The sequence below is a fragment of the Miniopterus natalensis genome, chromosome 9 (genome assembly GCF_054644295.1).
Source record: "Miniopterus natalensis isolate mMinNat1 chromosome 9, mMinNat1.hap1, whole genome shotgun sequence".
In the NCBI taxonomy this organism is placed as follows: domain Eukaryota; kingdom Metazoa; phylum Chordata; class Mammalia; order Chiroptera; family Miniopteridae; genus Miniopterus; species Miniopterus natalensis.
This window is the reverse complement of record NC_142089.1, coordinates 19,962,759-19,986,809: the sequence shown is the minus strand read 5'-3', so window position 1 is coordinate 19,986,809 and position 24,051 is coordinate 19,962,759. Positions and strand designations below refer to the sequence as shown.

General features: G+C 35.3%; 1 protein-coding gene and 1 pseudogene across 6 annotated transcripts in view; one reads left to right on the top strand and one right to left on the bottom strand.

The window, feature by feature from the left end:
• Window positions 1-24,051, bottom strand: part of ZMYM4 (zinc finger MYM-type containing 4) — a 93,663-nt gene that overhangs the window by 46,181 nt on the left and 23,431 nt on the right. For 4 of the 6 annotated variants that reach the window (XM_016218187.2, XM_087820302.1, XM_016218191.2 and 1 more), the window contains one exon: window positions 15,007-15,052. In XM_016218187.2, coding sequence (XP_016073673.1) covers window positions 15,007-15,052 — 46 coding nt within the window. Of the gene's footprint in view, window positions 1-5,502; window positions 5,643-15,006; window positions 15,053-15,622; window positions 15,645-24,051 lie in introns of those variants that run through there. The other 2 variants (XM_087820301.1, XM_016218198.2) reach the window with 2 other exon arrangements.
• LOC107541219 (small ribosomal subunit protein uS5 pseudogene) lies at window positions 13,103-14,016 on the top strand (annotated as a pseudogene).

The following is a 24,051-nucleotide window of genomic DNA, read 5'->3' as shown; positions in this document are numbered from 1 at the left end:
TAAGAAAAAAAAATAATTTTATATATATATATATATATATATATATATATATATATATATATATATATGTATATTAGGAGCACTGACAACAGCCTTGCTTTTATTGGTCCCTGAAGCCCAGATGAAACTTTCAATGTGGTTGATTCTTCAAATCATTCCCTGGGTTTTATGATCCAGGATAAATTCCTTTTTTTGTATAAGTTGATTTGAGTTGGATTACTATTTATAATCAAGTCCTAACTGATACAAGGTCCATATGAAAGTTTTCTTCAAGTTGCCCTCCTCCATAAAGACAACGAAACTATCTTTCTAAACCATTAATCATTCCATATTATACTTTCCCTTGAAATCCTTCAATAGCACCCCACTGCCTAAAGTATTCATTCATTCATTCAGCACATACAGGGAGGAGAAAAGTAGGTTTACAGTTGTTCATATGGAAAATAAAACAATTAATAAATAATACAAGAATAAACTGTATTTCGAGTACTCACAACTGTAAAACCTACTTTTGCCCCACCCTGTATTTATTAACCACTATGTGGTTAATCACCATTTTTACTTAATAAAGTAATAATAAATTTAAACAACAGATGCTAAAATCTTAGGAATATCTACAACTTATTTTCACACAGTATGCCAGAGAGAGAAAAGCAGGGAGAGATGACAGCATGTAGTGTGACAGATATTCACTGTACTATTCTTTCCATGTTCTATTTATTTTAAAATTCTCGTAATAATAGGTTAGGGAGAAAACAAATAAAAAAGCAGGATATTAACACACATACTTATAGTATGATAAATCTACCAAACTATAAGCAACTAAAGGTCAGGGTTAAAGCCTTCTCTATACAACAGTTTATCCTTAATACCAGACCACACAGCATATGCTCAGTAACTGTTTAATGAATGGAAAGAGTATGTATTTCATGCCTTAAATTATTTTTAAGTCTTAAAAGTAGGGAAAAGCCTTTATGATGACACAAAATCCAGAATAAATTTACTGAATAAAAGATCAAATATGACTAAAAAATTCCCAAAAACACAAACCAAACCAAACCAAACCAAAAGATTAAGGATAAACAGATTAAGACATTATTTCACTGCACTTTATGTGGCAAAAGGTCATCCCTAATGTATAAAGACTCTTATAGTTCAATAAAGATGCAAACAACCAAATACATAAAAGCAAAGGATTTGAACAAATGTTTCACAGGAAAGGAAACACTAAGGTTGAACCCTGCTCATAAGTGAAATTCAAATTAATAATACAATGAGATACCATGTTCACATAGCAGGTTGGTAATGACAAAAGTTTTGATAGCAGTCTGGCAGCTATGTAATAGGCTAAAGTTTGTGACAAGACCATACGTGAGCTACAAAGCCTAAAATAATTACTATCTGGTCCTTAACAAAAGGAAAGTGTAAACTGGTACAATCCAAATAAAGAGCAGTCAGGCAATATTTATAATACTTTAAATATATATGCCTCTTGAGCCAGCAATTCAACTTCTGAAAATTTACCATATAAATGTATATGTATATATATAAAATCTCACAAGAGATCTATGAAAAAGAACATTTTTGGCAACAAAAAACTGAAACGGCCTGTTTATCAATGAGGCTAAATGAATCACACTACATACCTACAATGGAATATCATACAGTTGTTAAAAAGAATGAGGCAGAGCTTTCTGTAAGTTCACAAAGTTAAGTAAAAATATCAAAGTGAGGAAGAACACACATATATAAGTTGAGGCACAAGTAGGTGTATACAGTTGTTCATATGGAAAATACAATAATTAATAAATAATGTAAGAATAAACTGTTTTATGTACTCACACTGTAAACCTACTTTTGCCCCACCCTGTATATAATGCTATCACCGCTATATTTTTTTTACTGTTTCTATTGATTTTAAAGAGAGTAAGGGAGAGGGAGAGAGATATAGAAACATTGATGAGAAACATCAATCAACTGCCTCCTGCACACCCCCTACTGGGGATCAAGCCCGCAACCCGGGCATGTGCCCTGACCTGGAATCAAATCAGCAAACTCCTGGTACACGGGAAGACACTCAACCAACTGAGCCACATTGGTTGGGCTATATTTTTAAAAATCTATGTGTATGTGTAATTGTTTACGTAGAAAGAATATCTTCTATTGATTATGAGAAAAAGAATTGGGTGGCTGGAAGACAGAAAACACTAACTTTTCAAAGCATACCCTTCTGTATCTGAGTTTTGAAGCACATGTATCTATCATCTATTAAAAAAATATTTTTTTATCCTTGAGATTTTTTTATCCTTATTTGAGATTTAAAGCTTTTCAGAGATGGCAATTTCTAACAAAGCATCTAATTTAAATTTGCAATTCTGCTAGTTTACCACACAGTAAGTATGTAGGATGCATAAAACCTTATGAGTTTAAAATGGAAGTACTAGTTTTATATATTAATATATATAACTAACTGGAACAGAATTCTACTCATCCTTGTGGACCACGTAATCAAACAAAAGAAACAGCTTCTGTTTCTCAGAGCCTAGATCTACAGAACAAAACACAACAATATATTTGGAGATCATAATAGCTAGTGAAATATTTGAAAGCACAAATTTCTCATGGACGATTCCTAGCTTTTAGACTGAACATGGATAGCACATCTGAGAAAAAGCAAGGACTGTGTGGCTGGAATTGAATAAGTGAGAGGAAGAGTGCTAAAAAATGAGAAAAAAGAAAAGGCCAGAGGGACAGAGCTATTAGAAATCTGAGAGAGCACAGAAAAAAATGCAATGTATTTAAGTGTGAAAGAAAGTCATTAAAAGACCCTGAAGAGGGATTAACATGATTTATGTTGTATAAGGATTGCCCTAGCTTCTGCAAGACTACTTAAAAGCTGTTAAATGTTACAAGAAATAAAGAATAAAAGCAAGACCAGTTAGGAGGCTACTATAATAATCCAAATGGAAAACTGGTGGCTAAGACCAGGATAGTAATGGTGGATATGAGAAGTAGAAGCCAAATTTGGGTATATTTCAAAGGTAGAGGCATTTCCTGATATGTGAGAAGCTGGTTATGAAAGAGGTCAAAGATGACACAACAGGGTGCTATTTCTTGAGATGGGAACACTAGAGGAGGAACAGACTGAAAGGAGTAGGATGAATGACCTATTTTGGACCTGTTCATTTTGAGAACCTCATTCAATCTTCAAACGGAGACATCGACAATGCACTTGGATATGTTAAAGAGAAGACTCTTGCCAAGAAATGACATATAAATGTGTGACACATAAATGGAGGGGTGGTACTTAAAATTCATGGGAATAGGTAGGATCACCTAGTGAGTTTATTTACCACAGATGGAAGAGAGCTTAGAGTGCTGAATTACCTCAACATTTAGAAATCTGGTAGAAGGGAAGGATTCCAAAAAAGAGACTAAGATGAAAAAGCCAAAGAGGTAGGAGAGAGGTGATGAATGTCATAGAAGTGAAAGAAATATTTCAATAAAGGAGTGCCCAACCATAATGAATGCTGCTGAGACAGTATTAAAATAAAGACTGAGGGTTATTAATATTGGCAAAGCTGAAATAAACTTCTAACTTGACAAGAGCTTTATCAGGGGAAAATTTGAGTGTACAAGATGGAGTGGGGTGATCCCAATGGAGACTGAAAGGAAAAAACTTGAGAACCTTAAGTACAGCCAACTTAAGAGAAATTTTGCTCTAAATTAAATAAAATGAGCAGAAATTGGACAAAAATCTGCAGTCAAGAGTTTTTCTGATGCCCTGGCTGGTGTGATTCAGTGGTTAGAGCATTAGCTCAAGTACCGAGGGGTTGCAGGTTTGATTCCTGGTCAAGGGCACATAGCTGGGTTTCCGGTTCACTCCTTACCCCCAGGTGGAGAGCCTGTGGTAGGCAACGAGTAGGCAAGCAGTTAATGTGTCCCTTTCACATCAATGTTTCTCTTTCTTTCTCTCTCTTTCTCCCCCACTCTACCTCCCTCCCCTCCACTCTCTTTGAAAAGCAATGAAAAAAATATCCTTCGGTGAGGATTAACAAAAAAAAGTTTTTCTGACTGTATTTTTTGCTTTGTTTTCTCTGTTGGTTATTTTTTGGTGAGTTTTTTTCTCTTTTTTGAAGATGAACAATATTACAACTTGTAGTATGCTCATGGGAATGATCCAATAAAGAAGGAACACTGAGGCGTTCAGAAGGAAAATCTTTGTATAACAGGGGATGTGATCAGTACATAAAGAATGAAAAGAGTACATGAATTAAATGCAGCTTTGTTGTTAGATTTTATAAAAAGAAAATGAAAGTTATTGTAAGCAACTGGTGTTTGACAATGTGAGTAAATTTCATGGTGCCAAATTAATTTTACCTCTGTCCTTCTTCTGTTTAGTCCTTGCTTGAGTAAAATACTGGTATTTCTATATGATACCCAATAATCATTTCATTTTAAGGTACAACCTACAACCAACTATGGAAACCAATTACCACATAAATCAAGACTGTGAAAGGGCTGTCAGTTACTTTCATTGCTAATATAGCATTTAATTTCTCTCATGTATTTTTGTTTTTAATCAAAATATCATTTCCAGAAATAAGGTAATATCACTTATAACTTTAGAAGTCATGGTTCTCTAACTCTCTGAAGTTGCCTTTCTCTCATATAAGAAAAAAAGAATCAAAAGAAAACAAAGCACAAACTACAAAGAATGCAAAACCAAACAAAAAGCATAAAATGAGATCATCTTTGTTCATTTTAAATAAATGCTTAAATTAGCATTTTGTTTTGTCACTGGAATATTTCTAGGAGATGATTTATTGTTATTCAATAAAATACAATTTTCTAAATAATAAAGCCTCTTTAAACTAAAAAATCAGAAATGTAGCTCAACAGTTAAAGGTCCCAAAAAGTCAGGAATCATTAAAAAACAAAACATACTTGCCTTAAACATTTATTTTTACTTGGGCTATATAACAGCACATTAGGCAACCATGTGGTGATCAGGCAAGACTTTGCAACCATGTGGTGATCAGGCAAGAAAGCGTATGTATGCTAATTTGACTTCTTTCTTGAACAAATCACAACCATGATGCAATTTTCAGGATTGAAAGTTTAGTTTCTTTAAAAGTGAAATGAGAAAATAAGGACACTTGCACCTCCATATTTTTACCAACATACCTAGTAAGTCTTTCTAAAGCATTCAGATTATTCACAGAAACAACTGTGAAGTAAATTTCACTAGTGTAAAGAAAGTACAATTGAAAGAATATAATTACAATGACAACTAGAATTAGCAGGTTTGGGAATAACTGACTCTTGGTAAGCTTGCAATTTATCGACAGCTGAGTCATGTGGCTTTGTCTGAAATGACTAGATGCTCAACAGCCATTCTATCTTCCTTCCTTAATGACAGACCCTGATTCTTATCAGGGCACACTTACAGTAATAGGAAGAATTTTAACTCTTATTTATGATCCTAAGCTGAAAAAGTACCTTAGCTATTAATAGGCCAGTAACCAGCAGGAAACTTTTCATGGAAATGGGATAATAACTAGAATACAACAATCCACTCTTCTTTCAAATTGCAGGTATCAACCCATTAGGGAGCCAGGGCCAGGATTTGTTTAAATAGGCTAGAACAGAAAACAAAGTACATCATTCAGAGTGACAATAAGTAATGCTACAAAAACTTTTGGGTATACACATAGGTCTCAGTGTAAAATATATTTCTAATAGTGTTTCAAAGTTAAAAATACTGGTGATGAATGTTAACTAAACTTATTGTAATCATTTCACAATATAAATATAGCATATCATGTTGTAAACCTAAAACTTATATAATGTTTTATGTCAATTTTATCTCAATTTTTTAAAAATTTAAACAAAATAAAAACAAGCACCCCTAGATAATTTTGCTTATGATGTCCAATAATGCTTGAGGATCATTTAACAATAATTCAGAAATTATTTGGAAATTTAAAGAAGACCTAAATAAAAAGTATACAGGTTCATGGGTATGAAGACTCAATACATTTAAGTTGTTAATTCTCCCCCAAAATTAATCTATAGATTTAATCAATTCCAATCAAAGTCCCAGTGGCTTAGCTGTATAATTTACATGTTGATTCTAAGCTGTATATGTAAATGCGAAGGACCTGAATAGACAAAAATTTTTAAGAATAACAGAGTTGGATGACTTACACTAAACTCATTTTATAAGTCTGTATTTTTCAAGGAATTCCTTATTTTGAGGAATTTCTCTCAACTTTTGAATTGGTTATTTTATTGCAAAGGATAATGGCATCTCATTGTGGTTTTAACTTGCACTTTTATGCTGACGAATAATATTAAACCAATGTGTGTACTGGTTGTTTTTTCTTTTGTGAAGTGTCTGTTCAAATCTTTGCCCATTTAAAAAATTCTGTTGTCTTTTTATTATTAAGTTGTAAGGATTCTTTATATATTCTCGATACAATTCTTCTGTTGTTTATATCAATAGACAGAAACAGATGGGGATATCTCTATATCTTCACTATCTATACCTATCTTTCCCTTTCCATATCTATCTATCCACCCATCCATCTATTCATATATCCACCCATTCATTTATCTATTCTATGGGCTGCCTTTTTATTATTTCAGTGATGTCCTTTGAAAAGCACAAGTTTTAAATTTTGATAAAATCCCATTTTTTTATTATTATATTATTATTATATCTTTGTGGTCTATGTTCTCTGTGTTCTATGAAACTTATCCCAAAATCATGAGTATTTTCACTTTTTTCTTAGAAACTTTACAGTTTTAGCCTTAGCTTTATGATTAGGTTTATCATCCATCTCAGGTTAGTTTTTGTATGTAGTGTAACGTAAGAGTCAAAATAAATAATTTTTATATATGGATATCTAGTTGTATCAGCAACATTTATTGAAACAAATGATTTTTAAATATGGTAAATTTTATTATCTATACATTATACATCAACAAATTTAATTTTTTTAACTTCATTTATAATAGCATAAGAAATTTAAAATATATAGGTATAACAAAATATGTACAAGACCTGTAAACTACAAAACATTGCTGAGAGAAACAAAAGAAGACCTAAATGTAGTGAAAGACATTTCCAATAATATATACAAATAAAATAAATGATACTGGTATAGAATATTAATATTTAGTATTGATATAAATACACATAAATATATAAATTAATAGGATAGACGTTCCAAAGAGATCCCCACATATACAGAACTTAAAATATATTTCAGCAGTCAGTGCTAATTCAGTAATGAAAATATCAATTATTTAGATGAAAAATGAATTATTTAACACATGGTATAGCACAATCAACTACTCATCTAAAAAAAATGTAGAACCCAATCTTATCCTAATTCCAAAAATATATTTCAAATAAAATTACTTAAATGCTAAAACATAAAATAAAAAGCTTTATAGAGTAGATTATAAAATTTTATTGAAACGCATTAAAGATTTTAATGAATGGAAAGGCATACCAAGTTCACAGACAGGAAGACTCAGTATCATAAACATGCCAATTCTCTCTCTCTTGATTTATAGAATCAAGACAATTCCAATCAAATTCTCAACAAGATTTTATTATTATTTTTGTTTTGTTAGGGACTTGGCAAGGTATTTCTAAAATGAATAGTGGCAGGAATATGCAAAACATTCCTGAAGAACAATTTTAAGGGTTGTGAATCATCAAGATTTATTATATAGTTATTATAATTATATAGTAATTAACTAAGACAACATGATACTGGCACAGGAATAAACAAATAGTCCAATGGAACATTAACTGAAAACATAGGGGGAAAAAGTCCACAGATATATATTATAGAATAACTTTGTAGATCACTGGGGAAAGTAGTACTTGATAAATGGTGATGAGACAATGTTAGCATTATGAAAAGAAATAAGATTAGTTCCCAAGCCATAAAAATGTTAAATCTAGGATAATTCAAGAACTACATGTAAAAGGTAAAACCAATGAACATTTTAGAAAATAATATCAGAGGTATTTCTGACCAAATTCAGTCTAGGAAAAATCTTCCTACATACAATGGAAAAAAAAAGCAAACCATGAAGAAAAAGACTGATATAATTGTTACCATTCAACTACATTAAAATTAGTATCTGCTTATGCGGAAGACTTCATAAAGACAAGTCATGAATTAAGAGAACTTATCTGCAATATCTATAAATGACAGGTTTATTCTTCATAATATTTAGAGAACTCCTACAATTAAGAAAAGACTGCCCAGCCGGGAGAGTGGCTCAGTGGTTGAGCATGGAGCTAGGATCCAGGAGATTGCAGTTTGATTCCCGGTCAGGGCACATGCCCAGATTGCAGGCTCCATCCCCAGTTGGGGACATGCAGGAGGCAGCCGATCAAGGATGACTCTCTCATCACTGATGTTCCTATCTCTCTCTCCCTCTCCCTTCCTCTCGCTGAAACCAATAACATTAAAAAAAAAAAAAAAAGACCAACAATCCAATAGTAAGTGGGCAATAGATTTAACTGAACAGTCATTTTACAAAAGAGGAATCTGAAATGGCCAATAAATATAAAAATATATTCAACTAAATTATTAATCAGGGAAATCCAATTTTATAAAAAAATGAATTCTATGTTATACCTACCATAGTCACAAAGTTTAAAAGTCTGATAATAAAAAGTGTTGGCCAAATGCATAGTGACCAAAACTCTAACCAATAATAGAAGTATAATTGGGGAAAACTATTTAGGAAAATAAGTTTTGCATTTATAGAAGAGTTGAGAATGTACACACCCTAGGCCTGAGCAATCACCTCCCCATTTATACTTTACAACAGGGATAGGTAAACTGTGCCTGCACACCAAATCTAGAAGCCATCTGTTATTTTTGTATAACCCAGAAGCAAGGAATGATTTTCAGTTTTAAAAGGTTAAAGAAAGTCAAAAGAAAATATTTCCTGACACATGAAAAATATGTTAAATTCAAAATTTAGCCTCCTTTTTGTACTGTTTATGGCTGCTTTCATGCTACAAAAGCAGAGTTGAGTTGCTGCAACAGAGACAGTATTATCTATAAAACATAAAATATTTACTATCTGGCTAGGAAAAGGTTGTCAATCCCTGTCCTAAAGCAATAGACTTTAAACTTATTTTTGACAGAGACCCACCATAAGAAATAGATTTTACATGGAATTCCACACATGGTACTTTCTTGTATGTATCAAAAAATATAAAAAAGAATGTTCAGAGGAAAGATTTGTAATCAGAAAGTACATAGACTGTAAAATAAATTCTTAAATTGTGATATATTTTTAAAATAAGACCTAAAACTATAAAACTCATTGAAGAAAACACAGGGGAAAAGCTTCATGGCATTGGATTTGGAAATGACTTCTTGGATATGACATCAAAAGCACAGGCTTTTGGTTGGAGTTTCGTCCCATACACCAAAAGGTTGCAGGTTCAATTCCCAGTCAGAGTACATACAGGAAGCAATCAATCAATGTTTCTCTCTCTCCTCTCTCTCTTACTCTCCCCACTTCCTCTCTCTCTCAAATCAATAAACATATCCTTGGGTGAGGATTAAAAAAAACAACACACAGGCAACAAAAGCAAAAATAAACAAATGGGACTACACATTTTTCCTTCTGTGCATCAAAAGAAATCATCAACATAACAAAATGGGAGAAAATATTTGCAAATCATTTATCAAATAATGGGTTACTATCCGGAGTACATAAAGAACTCCTATAAATCAACAAAAAGCAACAACAAATAACCCAATTCAAAAATGGGCAAAGGACTTGAATATACATTTCTCTAAAGAAGATACACAAATGATCAAAAAGCATGTGAGAAGATGCTCAACATCAGTAATCATTAGAAAAATGCAAATCAAAACTACAATGAGGTATTACCTCATACCCATTAAAATGGCTATTATCAAAAACACAGAAAGTAACAAGTGCTAGCAAGGATGGGGAAAAATTAGAATCCTTGAGCACTGCTGGTGTGATGTAAAATGATGCAACCACTACTGAAACATTACAGCAGTTCCTGAAGTTCCTCAAAAATTTTAAAACAATTTATATCTTTTTTCAGTGTCCATATTTCCCTTCAACCACTCAATTTTAAAGATAATAATCTTAAAATATAGCTGCAAATTGTTTGCATAACCATATACCTTTTAGCAATAAAGCAAAACAGTACATTTTATTCATTCAAAACTGTATATGATTTGTTTAAATCAAAAAGATTCTATGTTTATTAAATAAAAAAATTCTTGAGAATTGTGAGGTATTTTTCTTTATGGTCATCTCAATTTTGAATCCATGTTTACATCCCTAAAGAAGACTTTAGGCTTTGGTTTCAATATTTTCATGAAGGTATTCCTTCACAATGCTGGAAAGACCCAAATTATATTCAGCAACAGACCATGTAAACAGAAATATTTAAGTAGTTCTAGGATCAAAACAAAAAAAATAACTGCTCAACTTACCAGTTCTTTTCAAAATTGAGCTGCATTGATATATTATAATTAAAACACAAACTGCCATTGATACTGCATAGGAAAACCACAAAAACTTGTCATGGTTACTACTCATTAAAATATTTCTAAGTTACTTTACAATTTATTCCTTTATGTCTAGCAAAAAATTATTCTTAAAAACTTGTGATTCAGGTAAACATTAAAAAGCAGGAGCTTTGGAGTTAGATAAACCTGCATTAAAATCCTGATTCCATGATTTAGAAGTTAAATAATGTCTCTAAGCCTTACTTTTCTCCTTAGTAAAAGGGAGACAGTAGTAGTATCCTTGTCTGGAGGGCTGTTATGGAAGAAACTGCATTACCTAATAGCAATTCTCCCCCTTTCCCTTACTAAGAGATCCTTGATTTTATTGCTGCCAACAGTGGGCTCAGCTAAAGGACTATAATTCCCAGTTTTCTTTGAAGTTAGGGTAGCTAATAAGATGTAAACCAAAGTACACAGGCACGACTTCTAGGAAAAGTTCTTTTAGAGGCTGACTCTGTCGAGAAGTGGACCTTTTTGCCCTCCTCCCTACCCCACAGCAGCCTGAAGATACAGCAGCCATCTTCGAACACTAGAGGATGGAAGCCATGTGCTAATGCTGTGACACAGAAAGCCAGAAGCCACTGGGTTCCTGATAACCAGAGCCATCTCATCATCTAGGCTTCTTTTATATGGAAAATAAATTTCTATTGTGTTTTTATTATACAGTTGAACCTAATCTACTAGTTAATACAATTATTAGGATTTTTAAAAGGTAATACATGCAAATTTTTCAACAAAATCACACATTACAAGTAATCAAAATAATATGAATAATTTTTTAAATTCAAACAACTGTACTTCAACAAATCAGCCATGCTATTATTTTTTCCCCTGAAGTTGGCAAGTCTGTTATGTTCAATGAACTTATTGTATCAGTAAGAAAATCAGCCACAGGTGAATGACCAGGTAGTTCTTTTAGAGCAACTAAGTAAATAAATGTCCTTGATATATAAGGAAGCAACTATCTGAATGCACTTTTTAAAATTTATTCTATCTGAATTTCTTTCACACTTCACATTAACTGGCAACTATTAAGGGAACATGAGTTAAGACAATCCAAGGGATAAGTCACTTCCTCTATCACTATGTATCTTATAAAATCCACAGCAAAAATTCTCCTCTGACAGATGATGAACTAGAAGTTGGACAACCCTACTTTCTCTTTGACTTGTATGAAATGTTGAAGCCCTTTTTCTTTTAAATCCCTTTCACTGAAAACACTACATCTTGGGAAGGTCAACTCAGCTTCTTCACATTTAAACCAAATGTCCCAAATTCCTCACCGGTGGGGTTAAGCTCTGTCAGTTTACGTGTGCCAACAATTAGCAGATACTATATTTTGCTGAAAATTTCACAAGGGCTATACCCCAGGAGGGCTGAATTTGATCTACGAAACAAATATCTGAAACCCCATGTCCTGGTGGTCTTGGGCAATGAATACATGGTATGTATAGTATTTTACTAGATATTTTGACACATTATTTGCCTGAGAAACAATGCATATGGGCCTCAAGAAAAATGGTACGCCTTGAATGACCATCTTTGGAATCAGACGCTCCCTGAATATCATCTACGTAGCAGTCTGCTTCATATCTCATGGATAGGTAGCTATATTCCTGAATCCCCTTCATGGAGAGAGGCCAGTTTCCCCTTCCAAGCTAGTGACTTCTCTGCCTCCAGAGCCTTCAACAGCCCCTAATGATAATCTAACAGAAAGGCGGAGATATAGGGTAATCTTTACCATACCATTTGAACTCAACATTTGGTATAAAATTCCCTGCTTGTAAACCTCCAGCCTAAAAACGTTTGCGGGGTTGGAGCAGAAAAGCACCGAGCACCAGAAACATAAATCCCAAGTGTTGGGTATAGGGACCCAAGTACAGCAGCTTGGTTACTGCTTTAAGATTCCTGCTACCACTTTAAGATAGTTGTTATTCAACATCTTTAACCAAGATTAAAACTTTCATTAGAAAGCTATTTGATTAATTTATATTACTACCAGGATACAAACTTAAGCAAAGGCATGTCCAGAAGAAGGTAATCAAAAATTATTTGATGAAACTGAGTGGGAGAGGCTGAGGGATACCTCCTAACAACTATATTTTACTTTCTAACCTTATTTTCCCTGACCACAGATGATTGGGTCAAAGATAAACATCAGATCTAAACTGCCACAATCTTAATCTTTTCCCTAGAAACTTGGAAATTTAAAATGGATACACAGAAAAAATAAGTCATTGGAACACAACTGCTTTTTTGCAGCATAGACAGAGTAGGCTCATGATCTTCTCTCATTGAGTTCCCTGGAGGAAACTTGTTCTTTACCTCCCCCCTAAATTCTGTGAAATACAACAAAAAACTTCTAAAGTTTCTTCTGGATAAGCTAGGTGAAGTCTAATTTACTTTCTTGCATGCAAGAAAAAAGAAAACTAAAACCACTAAAGATCAGGAGAGTTACCTCTCAATAATATGTAGCATAAAAAATGTTATCACTCGCTTCTTTCCCGAGGAAACACCAAATGGCGGATGACGCCGGTACTGCGGCAGGGCTAGGAGGCCCAGGGGGCTCTGGAATCAGAGGCCGCGGCGGCTTCCGTGGACGATTTGGCAGCGGAATCTGCGGCCGGGGTCGCAGCCGGGGTCGCAGAGCTCGCAGAGGCAAGGCCGAGACAAGGAGTGGATCTCTGTCACCAAGTTGGGCTGCCTGATCAAGGACATGAAAATCAAGTCCCTGGAGGAGATCTATCTCTCCTCCTTGCCCATCATTGACTTTTTCTTGGGGGCATCCCTCAAGGATGAGGTTTTGAAGATTATGCCCGTGCAAAAGCAGACACGGGCTGGCCCGAGGACCCGGTTCAAGGCATTTGTCGCCATTGGGGACTACAATGGACATGTTGGTTTGGGTGTTAAGTGTTCAAAGGAAGTAGCCACTGCCATCCCTGGGGCCATCATCCTGGCTAAGCTCTCTATTGTACTTGTGCCGCGAGGCTACTGGGGGAATAAGATTGGCAAGCCCCACACCGTTCCTTGCAAGGTGACTGGCCGCTGTGGCTCTGTACTGGTGCGCCTCATCCCTGCCCCCAGGGGCACTGGCATTGTCTCAGCCCCTGTGCCCAACAAGCTGCTGATGATGGCCGGTATCGATGACTGCTGTACCTCGGCCAGGGGCTGCACTGTTACCCTGGGCAACTTCACCAAGGCCACCTTTGATGCCATCTCTAAGACCTACAGCTATCTCACCCCAGATCTCTGGAAAGAGGCTGTTTTCACCAAGTCTCCCTATCAGGAATTCACTGACCATCTTGTAAAGACCCACACCAGAGTTTCTGTGCAAAGGACCCAGGCTCCAGCTGTGGCCACCACATAATTTCATACCAGAAAAATAAAGTGAATTAAGCCCATTAAAAAAAAAAAAGTTATCACTCAACAATATTAACTCATTTCAAAATAAAGATGGTACTCACATATCCTACTGGAGGACGTAAACTTAAAAACAAAACAAAAGAAATACACATTTCCCAACTCAGGAATTCTAGGTGATAAAATTTACTTGTCATAAACAAGTACATGAACATCCTATGATAATCCATCAATTCTATTCTTAGAATTTATCCTACAGAAACACTTCAACAAGTAGACAAAGATGTATATAGGAATACATACTCCACATTGCTTGGAAGGGTGAAAAATTAAAAATAATATACACATGTATAAAAGAGGAAATCAGTTAAATTATAGTATGGCCATACAATAAAATATCGAGTAGCCGTTAGAAAAGATGCAATAGGTCCAACCCACTGACACAGAAAGATGTCTAGGCAACTGAATAAAAAAAGCAAGAACAATTCATATAATTCCCTACACACATACATAAACAGCACCTACTATTTATAGATATACATATATTCACAGACAAAAAGTTGGGAAAGATATATATTAAACTTTTAAAACTGGTTATCTTTGGAGAATGGTAAAGACAAAGGTTTTTATTTTCAGCTTTATTTGTTTTTGTATTGTAAAACAATGTATTACTTTTATAATTATAAGAAACAGAGTTGTTTTTTTAAGAAAATCATGTACCACAAGAGAAAATTAAGAGATCCTGTAAACAAAGTAGAAACCTTTATTAAGCGGTATATAAACTTCTATATACTTCACACATACACAAAGTGTGGCTATAAGTTAACCTTAATAACTGTAAAAATAAAATATTTACTTAAAAAAAGATTAAGGCTTAGAATTCAGATTAACTTGCTGAAAATACTAAGAAGGTGTGATGAGATCTCAACTAAATCAAATTGGATCATCACACTAATCAGCCCTGTTATAGATAAATGCTCTATCGAGGCTTATATATTATCTATATAAATACATGACTGTTTTTTTTTTCTAAAATGGTACTTACAGTTCTCTACAATTTCATCAAAAACTGCACCAGTTTTCTGTTCAAACTGAAAAAGCAAAAAGAAAAGGGAAAAATAACATTACTTTCTATTCTCCTAGCAATTCTTTCGTATCCCTTCTAACCCCCAAGAGCTATAATTTTCAAGCCAAAGTATACAAATATACAACATAAACACCATCAAATAGAGTACAATAAAATTTAGAATGAACAAAATAAGTTCTTAGGCCAAAACCCACAAACCAAAAATGAAGAGATAAATACATGCCCTCACTATTTGAAAAAAAACTTATTTTTTGCCGGGCCAGCATGGCTCAGCGGTTGAGCAATGATCCAGGAGATCAAGGTTCAATTCCTGGTCAGGGCACATGCCCAGGTTGCAGGCTCGATACCTAGTAGGGGCATGCAGGAGGCAGCCAATCAATGACTCTCATCTGATGTTTCTTTCTCTCTCTCTCCCTCTCCCTTCCCCTCTCTGAAATCAATAAAGACACATTTTTAAAATATTAATATAAAAAACTTATTTTTAAAAAATCACTTTTAGCTCTAGCCGGTTTGGCTCAGTGGTCAGCCTGCAGACTGAAGGGTCTCGGGTTCGATTCCAGCCAAGGGCACATACCTTGGTTGCAGGCTTGATCCCTGGGCCCTGGTCGTGTGAGTGGGGGAGGCAACCAGTCGATGTGTCTCTCTCACATCGATGTTTCTCTTTCTCTCTCTTCCCCTTCCACTCCCTCTGAAAAGCAATGGAAAAAATATCCTTGGGTGAGGATTAAAAAAAAAAATTAAAAAATCACTTTGTTAGAAAATGCAGAGGATCATATACATTCGTAATAATAATAAATGTAGCCAATAAGTGCTCTCAGTAAACAATTGCTGAGAACCTACTAACATCTCTTGAGAACTATGCAAAACTCCGAATCAACGCTGAACAGAACAATCAACATCCTGGGATACCCATAGGCCCTAGCATATTATTCAGTAAGTCCTCACTTAACATCTTTGATAGGTTCTGCGACTTTAAGTGAGACAATGTATAATGACACCAGTTTTACCATAGGCTAACTGATATAAACAAATTAAGTTCTTAAGGCATCTAATTGTTATAATAAAATGATCTTGAATGAAATAAAGTCATTTGAGGATCTGTTGTATTGCATAATCTCTCAATATCTTTTCTATTAACTGAATGCTATACTTTGCATTTCTCAGCATTTGTTATGTAAAACCTGCAAGATGTTCTAAGAAAATCTGTCATCAAATTAATAGAAAATAAAAATATCTTTTTTCAGTAATTACCAATGGTTAATTTATTAAATACTAAGAAGTCTAAAACTAAAGAAACCTGTCCTGCTTTATTTCACCCAGCATTTCCCAAACATACTTGACCACTGTACTGCTTTGTTTCACCCAAAATTTCCCAAACATACCTGACCACAGAACCCCTTTGAAGAATAATATTAACATACTACAAAAATACTATGGAAAATTATGCTAAATGATAGTAGCAGTTATAGGATCTACCCATTTTAATACAAGAAAGTCATTTTTAATTTAGTAATGTACTCCAAAATCATGTTTTTCGTTTTTCTTAATAATCATGCCATTTCAACATGCGTGGTTTTCACAAGTACTGTAAAAGCAAGGGCTTTTAAACTTGATAGTTTAACAAACACATAGAACAGAATGTAATTATTCAACATGCTAAAGAATATTACTCTAAAATCATTAGCCAAATTAACAAGGAAATATTAAATAAGGATAGTAAATACTTGGTTTCTAACACTCTCTTCCTACTAAGCGCCTCACCTTCCACCACAAATCATCTGCTATTAATCAACCACAGCAATCTTTCCTATAAAATATGGATATGTTATCAGAACTGTTCTCAATTCAAAGTTCAGGTGTTCATTTATGCTCAACTGAAGTTGGCAGGCAAGATCAAATACTTACTATTTAATTACTATTAAAGTGGTAGTACTAGCACTATTTTACCTTGTTTTGAAAGTTCTAGTCTATGCAGTAAGAAAATATATATATAAAAAGTAAAAACAGTGAAGAGGAAACAAAATTCTCATTTTTTACAGGTAATGTGGTTGTCTACTTGAAAAGTCCAAGATAGTAGACTGAAATGTATTAGGAGTAAGAATACATTTCAGTAGAGTGACTCTTTTTAAAATTCAACATTCAGGCCCGGCCGGCATGGCTCAGAGGTTGAGCATCAACTTATGATCCAGGAGATCGAAGTTCTATTCCCGGTCAGGGCACATGCCTGGTTGCGGGCTCGATTCCCACTAGAGGATCCCAGTCAGGGTACATGCTCAATCCCCAGTAGGAGGCCTGCAGGGGGCAGCGATCAATGACTCTCTCATCACTGATGTTTCTATTTCTCTCTCTCCCTTCCTCTCTCTGAAAGCAATAAAAACATATTTTTTTAAAAATTAGAATATATCTAGTAACCATTTAAGGTAAAAAATTTAAACCATCATTTTACACTCGACAGCAAAATAAATTTCAAATAGGTTTTTTAAAAATAAAAAAACTAGAAGATAGGAAAGTCTTTTAACCATAAACAGAAACAAATCCTCATGATAAAGTTTAATATGCTTGACCATATTAAAAATTAAAATTGTTTGTAAAAACCCAGACAACCTGGGAAAATGAGTTTGTATTAATAATATCACAATAGTTAATACTCTACCTATAAAGCACTCTTAGAATCCACTAAAGAGCAGCATCCCAATAGAAATGACCAAAGACCACAAACAAGCACTCAACATTCAATCTCATCTGAAGTCAAAATGAAAATGAGATACCATTTTTTCTCAGGTCAGCAAAGACACAAATAAATAGATATAGAAATTCTTCCTCTTATTTTTTTTTTTTAACCTACTCTACCTAGGAAAGTTCTCATTATACTGAGATCTAATTCACTCTTTATAGCGACTGCATAGTCTTTTATTGTATTATACAGATGGACACTTAAGTTGCTTCAAGTTTTCCAAATATTATAGTTGTTATCCTTGTACATGTAAGTTGGTTTATGTATGTCAGCGTATGTGTGTGTCTATGTGTGGTCATATACATATGATCAATTCCAAGTAGAATCATGAAATTAAAGAGCATAGGCACTTAAAAATTTTTTTTTAATGTTTCTATTGATTTTAGAGAGAGAGAAAGGGAGAGAGAGAAATAGATAGAAACATCAATGGAGAGAAACATCTACTGGCTGCCTCTTGCACGCCCCCGACTAGGGATCAAGCCCACAACCCGGGTATGTGCCTTGAGTAGGACTCAAACCAGGGACCTCTTGGTCCATGTGATAATGCTCAACCAACTAAGCCACACCAGCTGGGAAGCACTTAAATTTTTGATAGATGTTACCAAACTGCCCATCAAAAGCATTTCATATACATACGTGTGTGTGTGTGTGTGTGTGTGCGCACATAGTGAGTTCCTGCTATTTCTCAAGAACGTCCCTACCACCTGGCTTGGATTTTTTTACCTTCCTCAATTTGGTAGGCCAAAAAAAAGTTATCTTATTGTTAAATTTGCATTTTTATTTTACATTTAATTGCTTTCATTTTTAAATTTTGAAGAAGAATCTTTCCATGTAGTTATTAACCATCTGTGACTCTAATTTCTATCAACTACCCAACTATAGAATTTCTTAGATGACCTGAGGCAATGGTTCCCAAACCATTAATAATTAGTCATTAACACTTATCAGGAACCTCACCCTGTGCCTGGTACTATTTTCAACTTTTAAATTGATTTAATTCAATCAAGCCTCCCTAAGTCTCATTAAACAAGTACTATTAATACCTCTATTTTATAAATGAGGAAATGGAGGCATTGAGAGGTTGAGGGGACATACATACACAGCTCTGAAAAAGGCTCCCCAGAAAAAAGCCCAAACTTCTGACTCCAAAATCTGGCCTATACTGCTTCATCATTTCCTGCCTTCATGTTCCGATTACATCCCCATCCCCAAAGCAAATGTTCTAGCTATTGGGTGACCTGTAGCTCACCCAATCTCTCAGGTAGTTTTCTCTCTCTGGACAACTGTGCACAGTGCTCAAGCATTTCCAGTCTTAATTCAATAGTAAACACCTACTCAAATTTCATGACTGAGCTAAAGTTATAATTCTTAAATAATGCTATCTCACACAACCCACACACACTCAACTTCCTAAACAAGGGAGAATTCATAACTCTCTTTCCTAGCACTAGGGGTTATATAAATGTGAAGTTTTAACTCCATTATGAAGGCTATCTAAAAAAGAAATCGATTTTCAAAAGGAATTTTTTTTATATGAAAGCCTTTAGAGTTATACAAAAATTAAAAATAACCTAGTTTCTTTCAACAGAACCCTAATGAAATCAAGACTCTGTAAAAGATTAGAGAGTTCACGTTTCTCAAAGCAGGTGGCAGGTTAAAGTGTACCCAGTGTAGAGAGATCTGTTTGTTCCTTTCTGCTGTAAGCGAAGTCCCTACAACAATGCCGAACATGTAACAAAAGTTCAATAAATGTTTGCTGAAGAATCACTATTCATTAATAAGAAATTTAAAACTCGTCTATATTAAAAACGTAAACATCCTAAAGTGCACTTTAAAATTAGCAAGCCCTGGTCCGTGTAGCACAATGGTTAGAGCGGATTGGATTCCTGGTCTAATGGCACGTACCTGGGTTGCAGATTTGATCCCCGGCCCAAGTCCAGGTGCCTGAAGGAGGCAATGAATCAATGTTTCTCTCTCCCTCCCTCCCTCCGTTCCCCGCCCCCCCCCCCGCCGTTCCCTTCCACTCTTTCTAAATATCAATGGAAAAAATATCCTTGGGATAGGATTAAGAAATAAATAAAATTAGCAAGAATCTCAAAGATTAAGCAGAAGTTTCAAACAGTTTTAACACCTGCAATAGAATACCACTAATTAAATTTCTATTCCTATTCTTCACCCCCAAAATGGTAATGCAAATCTTTGCCTATAGCTATTCCCATTCAAACATCCCTTACTTATACTTTCAAGCTTGTCCATAGTAACCTTTTTATTATTATTTTTAAACATATCTTTATTGATTTCAGAGAGAGGAAAGGAGGGGGAGAGAGACAGATAGAAACATCAATGATGAGAGAGTCATTGATCGGCTGCCTAGCCCGCAACCCAGGCATGTGCCCTGACTGAGAATTGAACCCCAATCTCCTGGACCCTAGGTCAATGCTCAACCACTAAGCCACGCCAGGCCGGGCAAGACCTTTTTTTTTCAAATCCTCACCCCAGGATGTTTTTTCCATTGACTTCTAGAAAGAGTAGAAAGGGGGTGAGAGAGAGAAAGAAACATCAATATGAGAGAGACACGTCAACTGGCTGCCTCCCCCACTCTCTCCGCCAGGGACTGGGAACCTGCAACCAAGTTATGTACCCTTGACCAGGAATCAAACCCGAGACCCTTCGGTGTGTGGGCCGATGTTCTAACCACTGAGCAAAACCAGCTAGGGCCCTAGTAATGATCTTGAAAATCATTTTATCAAACTGTAAAATATAAAAAGTTGTTGTGGAAAAAACATTTTTCATACAGGCAATACATACTTTGCCCTACAGTGCAGGACCATAAAAATGACCTTGAAAGATAAAACTCACAAAGTAAAGCAATCTTAATAATCAAAGGGAAAAAATTACAATCGTTCTGTGATCTTTAAGATTGTCAAAATATTTTGAAACTCTTTTAACTATCATTTGTAAACATATAGGGAAAAATTTTAAAACTGTATAGCTAATATTTATTATTTTATAATTTAAAACATAAGAAATTTTGAGACTCAAAATGTTTTATTTCTTTGTAAAATACCTTTATCAAGAGTACACAGTGCTGGCTGTCTTCTTTTCCTCAGATAACTTACGACACAAAATAAGTATCTTTCTACGACTTCGCAAACTCTCTTAGTCCTTTCCATATTTGGTTCACATTCCAACAATTACACACCCCAGCCATAGTGCATGTTTACTCACAGTGACCAGCGAATGCATGCATTTACTAGACCTATTCAGTATACATTTAAAATTACAGTAATACATATAGAAAACTTTTCTGTGAAATTAAACTTTTCATACATAATTTTTTTTTTAATGTATCTTTATTGATTTCAGAGAGAGGAAAGGAGAGGGGGAGAGAGAGAGAGGAACATCAGTGATGAGAGAGTCATTGATCAGCTGCCTCCTGCACACCCCCAACCGGGAGTAGAGCCCACAACCTGGGCACCTGCCCTGACCAGGAATCGAACAGCGATCTCCTGGATCCTAGGTCGTTGCTCAACAGCAAAGCCATGCTCGGCCAGGCCATAAACACTTAATTTTAATTACACAAACATGTCTACAGAAGTAAAAACAGGTAAACTAACTCATTTGTCAATTTTTTAACCTATAAATTTGGAAAACCTACTCTGTTATATAATAGACTTTTGGCTTTAACAGACACCCCCTCGCCCAAATTAGTCCATTATATCAAGGTTTTACTGTATTATGCTAAGTGAAATAAGCCAGTCAGGAAGATAAATACCAGATGATTTTACTTATATGTGCAATCTAATGGACAAAATAAAAAAAACAAAAAATAGAGACCCATAGATAAAAAAAAGACTATCAGCTGTTAGAGGGGAGGGAGTTTGGGGGGGCTCAGTGAAAAAGGTGAAGATATTAATAAGCCAAAACAAAACAACCCTCATCAACACAGACAACAGTATGGTGATTACCAGAGGTAAAGAGGGGTGGGGAAAGGTAGAAGACGGTAAAGGGGGCATAAATGGTGACAGGAGTCTTGACTTCAGGTGAACACACAATATGGTACAATATACAGATGATGTATTATAGAATTTTACACCTGAAACCTATATAATTTTATTAACCAATGTCACCCCAATAATTTTTTTTTTTAAAGCCCTGGTTGGTGTGGCTGCTGGTAGGATCATCATACACCAAAAAGTAGCAGGTTCGATCCCTAGTCAGGGCACGTGCAAGAGGCAACCAGTGGATGTTTAGTGTCCTAATGTGGTCTATCCTAGAAAACATTCCATGTGCACTTGAAAAGAATTTATATTCTGCAGCTCTGGGATGAAATGCTCTGAAGACATCGATAAAATTCATGTGATATAGTATGTCACTTAAGGCCACTGTTTCCTTGTTAATTTTATTTTTTCCCCATTGCTTTTCAGAGAAAGTGGAAAAGAGACAGAAACACATCGATTGGTTGCCCCCCACACACGCCCTGACCAGGGCCGGGGATTGAGCCTGCAACTGAGGTATGTGCCCTTGGCTAGAACCAAACCCAGGACCCTTCAGTATGCAGACTGACACTCTAACCACTGAGCCAAACCAGCTAGGGCAAATTTCTATCTGGAGGATCAGTTGATGAAAATGCCATGTTAAAATCCCCTACTATAGTTGTACTGCTGTCGATCTCTCCCTTTATGTCCACCAAGACATACTATATATATTTAGGTGCTCCTATGTTGGGTACATAAATGTTTACAAGGCTTATACCCTCTTGCTGGATTGATCCTTGTAGCATTATGTAATGTCCTTCTTTGTCTCTTATTATCTCCTTTGTTTTGAAATCTATTTTGTCTGATGTAAGTATTGCTACCCTAGCGTGTGTGTTTTTTCCATGTGCATGAAATATCTTTTTCTATCCCTTGACTTTTAATCTGTCTACAGCATATATATCCGTTCTGCTATATTATGTCTTTTAATTGGAGCATTTAGGCTATTTACAGGTATGTATTTATTGCCATTTTATTCTTTACAACTGTTCCTCTGTGGGGGTTTTTCCCTTTTCATTTTCTTCTTCTTTTTAAAGAAGACCCTTTAACATTTCTTGTAATACTGGTTTGGTGGTAATTAACTCTAGCTTTTTCTTGTCTGGGAAGCTCTTTATTCCGCCTTCATTTTTTTATTTTTTAAATGTTTTTATTGATTTTAGAGAGAGATGGAGAAAGAGAAACATTGATGGGAGAGAATCAACATCGATCGGTTGCCTCCTGCATGCCCCCTACTGGGAATCGAGCCTGCAACCAGGTATGTGCCCTGACCAGGAATTGAACCTCGACCTCCTGGTTCATGGGTAGAGGCACAACCACTGAGTTACGCTGGCCACGCCTGCCTTCAATTTCAAATGATAGCCTTCCTGGGAAAAGTAGTCTTGGTTTTAGGTCCTTCCTTTTCATCTCTGAATATTTCATAGCAATTCCTTCTGGCCTGAAATGTTTCCATTGTGAAATCAGCTAAAAGTCTTATGGGAGCTCCCTTGTAGGTAACTAGCTGTCCTGACTTTAAGATTCTATCTTTGTCCTTAACCTTTGCCGTTTTAATTATGATGTGTCTTGGTGCTGGTTTTGGGTTCATCCTATCTGGGACTCTCTGTACTTCTTGAACTTGTGTGTCTTTTTCTTTGACCACGTTAGGATAGTTCTCAGTCATTATTTCTTCAAATAAATTCTTGATCCCTTGCGCTCTCTCTTCCTGGAACCCTGATGATGTGGATGTTGTTATGCTTCATGTTGTCCCAAAGGTCCCTTAAACTATCCTTTTTTCTTTTTGATGCTCTAATTGACTGCTTTCTGCTACCTTCTCTTCCAAATTGCTGATTCCATCCTCTGCTTCATCCAACCTACAGTTTATTCCTTCTAGTGTATTCTTCATTTCAGATACTGTATCCTTCATTTCTGACTGGCTCTTTTTTATGGTTTCTATATCCTTTTCTTTGCTTGTTACCTTACCTCTCTTAGTTCTAAGTTCCTTGAGCATTCTTAGAACTGTGTATCTGGAAAACTGCTAGCCTGTATTTCATTTAGCTCTTCTTCTAGAGATTTCTCCTGTTCTTTGTCTCCCCAATTCAGCTGCCTCCTTGTGTTAGTTTCTATGTATTAGGAAGATTTGCTATTACTCCCAGTGTAGGTTGGGTGGCTTTATGTAGTAGGTGTCCTGTGGGACCCAGTGGCACAATCTCCTTGATCACCTGCGCTGGGTGCTCCAGGAATGTCCCTTGTGTAAGTTAT